This window comes from Magallana gigas, chromosome 8 (assembly GCF_963853765.1).
Source record: "Magallana gigas chromosome 8, xbMagGiga1.1, whole genome shotgun sequence".
Lineage (NCBI taxonomy): Eukaryota > Metazoa > Mollusca > Bivalvia > Ostreida > Ostreidae > Magallana > Magallana gigas.
In genome coordinates, this window is record NC_088860.1 from 5,559,447 (window position 1) to 5,571,313 (window position 11,867).

The 11,867-nt window shown below is 34.3% G+C and overlaps 1 protein-coding gene across 1 annotated transcript; it reads left to right on the forward strand.

The window, feature by feature from the left end:
* The first annotated feature begins 273 nt into the window (after nucleotides 1–273).
* On the forward strand, nucleotides 274–10,031 carry LOC105333389 (terepressin/terephysin). The gene is made up of 3 exons (XM_011436322.4): nucleotides 274–571; nucleotides 9,243–9,447; nucleotides 9,760–10,031. The coding sequence occupies exons 1-3, from the start codon at nucleotides 413–415 to the stop codon at nucleotides 9,882–9,884; spliced, it is 489 nt and encodes a 162-aa protein (XP_011434624.1). The 5' UTR covers nucleotides 274–412; the 3' UTR covers nucleotides 9,885–10,031.
* Nucleotides 10,032–11,867: the final 1,836 nt, after the last annotated feature.

Consider the following 11,867-nt stretch of genomic DNA (forward strand, 5'->3'; position numbering starts at 1 on the left):
TAATTTGATTACGTATTCACATCGGTTAATAATAATGTCAAAATATCTTATTTCACAAAATACCAAAGTGATAAAAATCTCGACTATCCTCTCTGATCACCGATTTCATTCGTCGCGTCATCGTGTCGATGACATCGACATTCTATTCGATTGGCCGGTTTCCCGAGCCCGACCAATATTTGTTCCGCAGTAACCCGGCTTGAATGGTATTCCTCCGTATCCCACACAATGCTTTATGACAAACCCACTACCGTTGTCTAATTGGATAAAAAGTGCTAGGCCGTAATGCTAACACAGTATCTCGTAAACGACACCTTGTAAAGCTATCACCGTTTCAGTCGGTATACCCGTACCTGAGAACCAGCATCAACCGTACAGGGAACTTTTATTTTTATAAGACTTAACTTATTTTATGCAAAAGATGGAATGTTGCAAAATTCTTCATTTGAGCTTACCACAAGTGAGTCTTCTCCTGCTCATGTTTACAACGTTAAGTAGCTGTTGTTTCATCCGAAACTGTCCGCCGGGCGGGAAAAGAAGCATGGGGATCGTCTCACAACCCACGAAAGAGGTAAGCTTTATAGCTTTTTATAGTTTTCATCCTTTTAATAGCTTAATAAACTGGCATACAACTTTACCTTTTAATTAAATAAATATCAGATCCGTGTTAGAGTAGCCACTCCAAAACGCATTACAGGGTATTTATTAGATGTTCAAATGCCCCTTCACTTTGCCCAAGACTACTAGAGAAGAAGACCAATTTTTTTCTCTTAAATCTGCCGGCATGAATAAAACTAATCTTATTCTTTTTAATTTTTCATGTAATATTTCAAATATCATAACAATCAAGATGTCGGGGGTTTGCATTAATTTTTCCACGAGCAATATCGGTATTTAATAGTTAATGATTACAAAAAATCATGTTTTAATCCCAAAATAAACCTTGGAAAATGTAGCAATTCTTACCCGTGATTTATTCTCTCTCCTAGCTGAAACTGCACCGTGAAATAATCGTGGGAATGTATGCGATTTCGTGAATGAACGGACGAAATGCTCATAGTATTGTTCTGTCGGGTGAAATCTTCCTCCAACCATTAATCAAAGCATATCATTCCAAATCTCACAATACTTCCTTATTGGGGCGGCCCCGGGTTTTTGCAGAGTTCATCGCTTAATAGACTTTGGCGCTGTTTAAAATGAGCTTTTAGCAGAATTGCCGGAGATCAAAAAGGATTCTGTATTAGCATTTTTATCGGATTAACAAGTATTGGTTCAAAAAGTGGAAACTGAATGAATAACAATCGATAGAAAACTGTGGAAAATAGATAAGGAGTTTGAAACAAAAATAACTTGAAAAATAATTACTTCCTGAATGAAACTTACCGAAACGAAACAAAACAAAACGAAATCAAAACGAAACGAAACGAAACTTACTGAAAAGAAACTATCAGAATATTTTTGAAATCATTAAAGGTATATAATTATATGTATAATGTGTAAGGATTATTCTTTACTTCATATAAAATTTACAAAGTTCAAGCATCAAGATCATTGTCGGGTCCAGCTTATTGAGAGGTAGTTTCGAGAAGGTTCCCCCTTTCAAGGCATATGTTTTTGTTGGTGTACTACTGTAGATTCATTATTATAAGTGAGTACTTAATACCACCTTTCAACGGCTTTGCATTGAATCGCAAGAATATAAAATCGCGAACTTTTTCTTGCTTAACTCCTTCTTAATCACGTACATTTTACTTAATATGATCTATTACATAGTTTGGGGTCGGAAAAACGCAGACTAGGAATCACCAGTAAAATCCGATTTTGGTATACAAGTATATATACAAATGGATTACTAGTATATTTACAAGAACCCGATAGTGATAATTTGGTATTTTAAATCATAATGGTTATAGACATTTCATTTTGCTCGATTTCGTCTTGTTTCGTTTCGGTAGGATTTCGTTTCGTTTCGGTAGATTTCGTTTCGTTTCGTTTCGGTAGATTTCGTTTCGTTTCTATTTCGTTTCGCACTTTACAGGTACCCCCCCCCCCCAAATCTAGAGTTTTTAAAATTGGCATAATGATATGTCTGTTATTCCCTTTGTTGTGTTAAGGTGGTATGGGACACCTCCATATTGTGACGTACTTCCTATCGAAATAAAAAATAAAATCAAGCATAATCTTTTCCAAAATTGTTACTGACATGTAACAGCTTAGCGCAATGGGTTACAGCGTAAACTACTAATATGTACGTCACGAGTTCGAATCTCATTGGAAAAGTTATATTTTTTCCTTTCCAAAAAATTTTAAAACATTTTTGGCCAAATATTCTATATGAAACTTCTAAACCGGTTTGATTATAATGAGCTTTTATTCACGTTAATATCGACGGGTTTTCCATACCACCCTACAAAGGAAATTCCATGTATGCAATTTGTTTGATAAACACTTTAAATGAAATGTTATAGACAGATTTACAAATAACTATTACAACTTATACATACAAGCCCCCGACAACTTCTGTTATGCAGTTCAAGAATTGTTGCACCCATTAACTACGCCTGTCACCATACAAAATGCTGATAGGACATTTGCCGTCAATTATGAACATCCCACGGGGTATGAAGTATTTTACATGGCCATAACGGCTTCAAACATTGCATGTCTGAAGCAGACTTCGACTGAAAGGTTGAAGGGGTTTTTTTTTACATAGAAGATGTGTTTATAATATTGATAATGGAATTTGTAAATGCACCCAGTGTTTATGAGAGCCACCCCCAACAAACAATATTTAAAGAAACCCATTGATCAACTTTACAAAATATGTCGTTAAAGGTTACAATTAAGGTCTTCTAATTTAAAAAAAAATACAGCCTGTAAAATAAGAAAAGTTCCCTCGAAGACAAAGAACTGATTTTGAAGTGGTAAAAGCAGTTTTTCACGCAGAAAGACGATAAAAAAGCCCCATTGTGTTAATGTGCTTGTTCTTGATTACTAATTATCTGAAAAATATCAACGGAAGATTTCTTTAGTCACCTTTGCTATAACATAAATTCACACTCGAAATGCAAAGATGCCATTCTTGGCTAATGACTAAAAAAAAAGTGTGAAGTTTGAAACATGGGAGTCCTTTGTAAGCTTCTGTTTCCGTAATAGGAAGTTCTAAAAAGGTTACTGTCATTAAAAAACAAATACATAATCATAATTTTTTGACCTTCCTTGCTGACTTGTTGACCTAAATAAGAAAGAAAAATCCTTAGTTTCCAGTACCCTTTGAACTGCACGCGACCACCTCCGTGTTTACTTAATATTATTTACTATATCTGACATTGTTCGCAGTTGTATGTATCCACTGGGGTTGTGACATGTATGAAGCTGAATGAGTTACAAAATCAAATCTCTCTCTCATTGGTTTATACATGTACATACATCGCCATTTTAACTTTGAACACATGCGCCCAGTATTTAGAACAAATAGTTTCATTTGGTTCGTTTAAAAAGGCTGTACGGCCATGGACATCTAAAAAAAAGTTATCCACCTACAGCGTACCAAAGAGACGACAATTAATATTATTGATTTTATATATTCAATGACCCGATCACTCTAACATATTTACGTTGAACCGTATCCATATATAAATATTGAGAAGACACATCACAAAGTGCCCTCCTTTTGACAAACAAATCATTCCTTTGGAAAAAATAAGACAAAAAAGAAAACCTGTAATCTTAGGTGTTTTAGTGGGGTCTTGTGTTTTAATGCATTTGTATACGAAGGCAATCTCGCATTTCCTTTTCTTACAGAGCGATGCTACTCCCTTGGGTTTATAGCTTTCATTGACTGTATTGTGGTCACCGGATAAAAAAGCCGTATAACTCGTGTAAAGATAATGAAAAACTCAATCCCCATTCTAAGTCTAGTGTGCTCTTAATGAAAATAAGTACATCCCGCTGCCTCTAGCACCCTTGGACATTAGCTCAACGTTATAAGTGACACATGTGTCTAATTTCTTACGATAAAAGATCCAATTTCATGAATGAAAAATCCATTTTTTGTAGATTCTGTTACTTACTGCTAAATGCTATTTATGGCTTAGTTAGAAAAATATTTTGAAATGGGGAGGGGGGAAAAATAATTGACAAACAGCTATAAAATCATGTCACTGACCGTAGAGAAACCAAACCAATTAAAAAAAGAATTTTAGTACTCCTCAAGATCACAATGCAAAAGTTCTTTTTAAAAATTCTGATAGATTTGTGAATAGGAAAGAACAATGTAATATCAAGCCCGCTTATCAAAGGCAGTGATGCTAGTATTTGGCTATATCTACAGATACCATGATGTGTTTTTTTCTAGAAATATAACTTTGGCCTAAGTATGCCTTGCAAAGACGGGCCCATGTATACCAGTTTATATACGGTATGATACAATGTCACGTGATCAAAGCATCCATTAGACTCACCCGCTTTAGTTTTTTATTGCAAATAAATATTGACTCCTACTCATGCTTAAGTTACAGTAACCGTTTGATTTGGTGTCTATCCCCCCCCCCCCCCCCCGTTTTCGCCCTGACAATTAAGCTTGAAACCTGGCCGTTGAAGTGCTATTACATGGCAATGCGATGTCTGTCTGAACTCCGACGATGCTAAAGAAAGCTTATATAGTAAGTCAAACCAATCATAGAACTTTGAGAAATGCACAAAAAGGAGGCTCGGTTTTGAAAACAAAAATAAATAGGGTTTATCTTAAACTGTAAAATATGGTAATATAAGTGTATACAGAAAGTTATGAGGGACTGTCCTAAGATTCGAAGAACACCATGCTCAGATGTTCTAGTCAAACCAAATCACCTCTTCGGCTAGGGAATAACAAATCCAAACTTTGTACAATTGTTTTTAGAAATATTTCTAGCAGTTCACCAAAATAGTGAACATGTTAGGTGCAATGGCATATCGGGTACTTTTCATGTGATGCCAAGACAATGTATAATGTAAACCTTGATTTAGTTAATAAGCACTATAAGACAAAGCGTAAAGTGTATGCACTGAAATTCTATAGGCCTTTAAAATGAACAGAAACCCCGGCATATAAGTATCAAATACTAAGATGTAAAAACCTATGTAATAAGAAAAGTCAATTTTGGAAGCAACCATAGTCCATCTAAAAGGAGATGACAGAATTAATTAAGCGTATGGCAGTTCTTTCTCCTCTGTATGACAAAGAATACTGTGTTCAATAGTGAACTTTCCGTTTGTAGTTCTCTCCGACTTCCGCCTACATAGTCGAGGTATAGGCACAGACATGATTGGGTGCGTCTAAAATGCAAGAGAGCGCAAGTCGTTTTAGCAATGACAAAGAGACATTTATCGCGAAAGGTGTTTCGTAAATGCAAGTTCCTCATAAGTTCTTTGTCTTTAAACAATAAGAAAAATCAAAGTCATGATCAAAAATATGCTTCAAATAGTAGACACAGTATGAACTGTTAAAAATGATCTTTTCGTAGGGTAAAAATCTCTTTGCAGTAGCAATTCGTTTGATCTTTTCGTCCGGTTTTTTTTTTAGAAAAAATATGTCGATTTTTCGATTCTTTCTTTTATTTAAAGCACTATTAACTTCAACGTACAGGTCACAAGCAAACCTCCCTTGCTTCAATTCTTTGATCTAATTTTTTCTAACATTGTCTTGCAATGCAGATGTATTTAATAAGCAAACGTATGCATGTGTTTATTTGAACCATCAATCTCACCAATAACACCCTGTCGTTCTGCTTATTAAATTTAGATTTTATAGTGTATAGCGTTAATTACTTGGGGCGGAAATGTATCAAAAACTAATCTAAAACAGAGAAACCCGAGGTCTTATTTACCACAATATCGACGGTTTATTTCCGTGGTTTTAGAGTTAATTTAATAGATTACAGTAACTATATAGGTAAGATTACCAAAGCAACAATTTTATTAATAGCCGAAATAATTTTCGATATTAATAAATGACACTTACTTTACAGATAGGGTACATAAAAATGATAATCAATGTTTCTAACGTACCAGTTTTTGTGTGGCTTCGAAATTATTTTCTGTAATTAAATATTCCACAGTAATACAGCGTAGAATGGAAATTTAGTAAATTCTGATACAGAATATTTTTGGTCAGTGTACATACAGATTAATTTAAGTACATACATTTTAAACTATTTTTTTTTACAAACATTCTATGTAAATGTAATGCATGCATATTACTTAGTACAAGTAGACAGAGAGTATACTTTATGAAGTATAGTGTGTAATGTGTAATTTAGGTAAAACGAGGTACATTCATGTTCCAGTATAGTGTAGTATGTCATTTAGGTATGGTAAGGTATAGTAAGTTACATTCATGTTCTAGTGTAGTGCGTTATATAGGTATAGTGAGGTACATTTATGTTCTAGTATAGTGTAGTACGTCATTTAGGTATAGGAAGGTACATTTATGTTCTAGTGTAGTGCGTTATTTAAGTATAGTGAGGTATATTCATGTTCTAGTGTAGTGCGATATTTAGGTATAGTGAGGTATATTCATGTTCTAGTGTAGTGCGTTATATAGGTATAGTGAGGTATATTCATAGTCTAGTGTAGTGTAGTGCGATATTTAGGTTACGTGAGGTACATTCATGTTCTAGTGTAGTGCGATATTTAGGTATAGTAAGGTATATTTATGTTCTAGTGTAGTGCAATATTTAGGTATAGTGAGGTACATTCATGTTCTACTGTAGTGCGTTATTTAGGTATAGTGAGGTATATTCATGTTCTGGTATAGTGTAGTGCGTTATTTAGGTATAGTGAGGTACATTCATGTTCTAGTGTAGTGCGTTATTTAGGTAAAGTGGGGTACAGTTATGTCCTGGTATAGTGTATGGCGTTATTTAGGTTTATTGGAGTACATCATTTTCTGGTGTAGTGCGTTATTTAGGTATAGTGAGGTACATTCATGTTCTGGTATTGTGTAGTTTGTTATTTAGGTTTAGTGGGGTACATCATGTTCTAGTGTAGTGCGTTATTTAGGTATAGTGAGGTACATTCATGTTCTAGTGTAGTGCGTTATTTAGGTTTAGTGGGGTACATTCATGTTCTAGTGTAGTGCGTTATTTAGGTTTAGTGAGGTATAATAATGTTCTATTGTAGTGCGTTATTTAGGTATAGTGGGGTATAATAATGTTCTAGTGTAGTGCGTTATTTAGGTTTAGTGAGGTATATTCATGTTCTGGTATAGTGTAGTGCGTTATTTAGGTTAAGTGAGGTATAATAATGTTCTAGTGTAGTGCGTTATTTAGGTTTAGTAAGGTACATTCATGTTCTGGTATAGTGTAGTGGGTTATTTAGAAGTACACTGTGTTTTACACCTATTTGGTCTACTGTTCTTCATCTATTCTGGTATTTACAACTACTTACATAAATTGTACAGACATTTCGTAGGTTATAATGAACATTTCATATCGTTTCAAACATTCAAGTCTCATAATTTTAAAGAAAAAATTGGGGAAACAATGTTCGAAGAATTATCGTTTAACGATAGAGAAATATTGTTTTCTTTTAACATCGCGGTTAAATGGCAGTTGATCTGTAATATCAATAGAGGTCTTGGTAATTTGATTGCGTGGGGCGAATATTGGTTAAAAAAGAGCAAAATCTTAGACCTAGGTCATCGATTTATTTTCTAATGACCATTAATTAATGTTTAATCAAATATCATACCCTTGTCTTTTGAATGTTTGTACGCCTTTTCCTGTCTTAATAGCAAATCAATGTGTGTCGATAGTTTTGTTGCATGTTTTGAACCATGAACCATGGCGACGATTACCGAAAAGATTCCATAACTGTGTCCACAATCTCTTTTAAAACTATCAAAATATATTGAAGATTCGATGATCATACGAGAATGTGTATTTATTCTTTTCTCTTTTTTTTGACAAAGCTCTAAAAGTTTCGCACTTTAACATGTACCGGAGATTCATCATTTTTATCCCCTCGCGCAACTTGTTGCGAAGGGGATGTAGCATCGCTGCTGTGTGTGTGTGTGTATGTGTGTCTCCTTCAGCTTATGGGCAAGATTCAAAGAAATCCTTCCACCAATGTATATCAAACATCGTACATTTTTTAGCATGGTAAACGCAAGAACCCTATACGTTCTAAAGTCAATTGGTTAAATATTTATTAAAATCTCGTTAAAAAAATCACCATTTTAAACAGGTATTTTATATACCCGACTTGACAATAGACATTTCCGGTAGTAAAGCGAACGTACACATTTCAAATCAATAACTTGATATTTTGTTGGATTTAGACCTGGTAAAGGTAAGTAACAAACTTTGCTTTAGTAACGGTGAGTTACACGGATTTCCAAAGGAAAAAATTGAAGCGGACAGTTAATTAATTTTATCCCAATTTAATCAAAATAAGTAGCCGTCTGAGTCGAAATTCGGGCTATATTTCCCGAATTATTAAGAGTCAAACAGGTCAGGATTCAGAAGAGGCATTGATTAATATCGTCAATATCAAATATTAATATTAATTGCAGCAGATCTATAACTGTGCCTATAAACTTGGGTCGAAATGCGACATGTCAGAGAATTAACTACAGATCACTAGATCATATTTAGCAAATTAGCTGTGTTTTATATTCATAATGAAACAAAAATATTTGCTTTTACATATCTCTGATATATGTCACTGAATAAAGCTTAATTACTCAATTATAAAACATTTGTGGTGTCTTTCCGCTAGTGATCAGGAAAACAATGCAACACCCCTCTCCACAAATATACATACAACCTAGAGCATGGGAATATAGATAAATGAGATATTATGAATTCAAAGGGGTTTTTAGATACTTTGTATCATATTAACTTTCATCAACGTTGCATGCTATATACATAATACATGCCCTGATTTTCCATCACGCAAGTTGGTGTATGCCAAAATAATGCATTTCCCCCCAAAGTGTTTCATGTCGCAAGGGGATGCTCCACTTGGCGGTGCCCTTGTTAATTCTATGATAGATAATTAGGATTTATCAAATTCATTTTTTTGCGATATCTCAATTGATGAACACAAGCTAGCATCATATCAAACACATACATGTGTTGGCGATGTACTGTCACCATTTTCCGTTTTAGATGATAATGCAACACTTGAAATTAAAAAGCAGCACACAGGAAGATTCAGTTGTACGACATATGTCATGATATGTTTAATCTTGTTTTCAGTGTATGTCTTGTGGACCTGGGCTTTTGGGTCAATGTGTCGGACCCGACATTTGCTGCGGACCTTTTGGTTGTCAAATGGGTACATCCGAATCTAACATATGCGGAAAGGAAAATGAAAGTACAACAGCTTGTGCCATTTCCGGGCCACCTTGCGGAAGTCGTAATCAAGGAAACTGTGTTGCTGATGGTATTTGTTGTGATACAGGTATGAAATATATTTTAAACTATGTTTTTCATTGATTTAATTAGTGAATGTTGGTATACGTAGAGCGACCTTTAAGAACCCCGTGCCCGATGGATATTGAGATTCGAATCGAACATTTAGAGTCTTTTCCACAGGCAGCGTGCATTATCAAAGAGATAAATCAAGCAAATGTAAATACTGTTTAACCGTATATCGATGTCCCATAAAGTGTTTTCTAATTGCCCAAAAGACTCATGTTTGTTTCACAGAGTTCTTTATTTTGAACATCGACTTCTGTCGGCAAGTATTAATCATCCGTTAATCCATTTACAGGCGCGTGCTCATTTAACACCAAGTGCAAATTAAACAGCGAGCCAAGGGATGTACAGATTTTGTCTTTACTTAAGACCCTGGGCCTGATAGAAACGAAGGCATACAACAACGCTGGAATGTCTTGAGGTCAACCCGAGGATCATCTGTCAACTATACTTCCCAGTCTGACTTTGTCAATATTTGGAAAAAAAACTCTATTAATTCGTAAACTTTGCAAAAATCGACACGGTCCAATATACGGCCATATTGCTTCCTTCCGGTGCCGTTTCTCAGCAGGGAGACGTGTAACCGTCATTATTCGCTCAAACTAGTTTCATCAGCTCTCTTTTGGAAAGATTTGAAGAAAGGAGGCATTAAAACTTTTGATCTTTTTCTTATTCATTTTATTTCATTTTAGATCACATCCCGATTATATATTTATCAATATATATTACATGTACCTTTCTTAATAAAATATTATGATCTCAGAGATATATAATAAAGCCGAAATTCTCACACATCTTGTGATTTTTTGTGATACGACCAGAATTGATAAAAAAAAAAAAGGTGTGCCAATTTACACGTGATTTCCTGGGCCAAGAGGACTGAAGTGATGCTTTAGCCTTGGCGCCAATTCTACCGACACCAACAGACTTAATATAGTTTATAAAGGAGAAAACGAATCTCTGGAAAAAATCCTCTGTATAGACAATACGTCCTATTTTAATCTAATACCTCCAAAAAACGCCAAAGTCATCAACAAAAACAAACATATTTTATATAGGTCACATTTGTGTTTGAAAATCAATGCAATGCCTTTCGCTCCCCGCTGGTAACGGAAAACATTGAGAATTAAAATGCTCTAAAATTTTTAACTATTAAATAATTGGAATCAACCATCTAATTACAGTATATAACTGTACGAATATTAAGTCTTCTTTCTATTCGGAAACGCACTAATTTACAAAACGTTGTCTTGGTTGCTTTTCCTTCGGGATACGATACATACACTGTATAATCTAATAAAAGAAGCGAGGTCAGTGTACATGCATATTTTATTACAATCTGAGAAACAGTAATTAAATAATCTGTAAATCTCTGTATTGATTTTAGCTTAATTTTGCATATATATACAATTCAAACTCAAGCAAATGAAAATACACACTTCGAAGGAACTGTCCTAGTCAAAACTGTACACAGGAAAGAATTTTTTGTTATACATAATGAAAACAGCCTCATCAACAATTAATCTATTTTATTGAGCACCTTGAGATGTATCTCTACAGAGACAACATTGATAACAAAGAAGAATGGTCGAACTATGGCGAAGCGTGAGTTCTCGCTGATTTTGATACCAAACGCCGCATCTTTCTATAAAAAAAATTAAGAAGATTATCCATAGTTGACAGGCCGAAAAGCTGAACCGCTTAATGGTCGGTCATATTCTATGTTAGTGTCTATCGATAAAATCTGACAGAAAAAGAATATATTGATAATTTACTCTTATTAGGAGCATGCTGTTTGTAAATCGTGCAAAAGGAAAGATTATTTTCATTTATTATTCCCCAAATTGACTGTATCTCTATTGCTTCCTAGGTAAATATAGATTATGTTGAATAAAACTTAGCTCATTCGAGAGTAAATTGTAATGTACATCAATCCACGTATTACGGTTAACAATTGTAATGTAATGTACATTAATCCACGTATTACGACACCACGTATTACGGTAAACTATTGTAATGTACATCAATCCACGTATTACGGTTAACAATTGTAATGTACATCAATCCATGTATTACGGTAAACAATTGTAATGTACTGTACATTAAAACACGTATTACGACACCACGTATTACAGTAAACAATTGTAATGTACACTAATTAACGCATTACGATATCGACCACGTAAATGATTGTAAAGTACATTCATCCACATATTACAGTATACAACTGTAATGTACAGTAATCCACGTATAACGGTAAACATTTATAATGTACATTAATCCACGTATAATGGTAAACATTTATAATGTACATTAATCCACGTATAATGGTACTAAACAACTGTAATGTACATTAATCCACGTATAATGGTAAACAACTGTAATGTACATTAATCCACGTAT

Excerpts from the sequence above, each read along its gene's own strand:
- LOC105333389 (XM_011436322.4), top strand. The coding sequence starts at position 413 with ATGCAAAAGATGGAATGTTGCAAAATTCTTCATTTGAGCTTACCACAA. Across the intron at positions 572-9,242 it reads TCTCACAACCCACGAAAGAG|TGTATGTCTTGTGGACCTGG; the intron begins GTAAGCTTTATA and ends TCTTGTTTTCAG. Across the intron at positions 9,448-9,759 it reads TGGTATTTGTTGTGATACAG|GCGCGTGCTCATTTAACACC; the intron begins GTATGAAATATA and ends ATCCATTTACAG.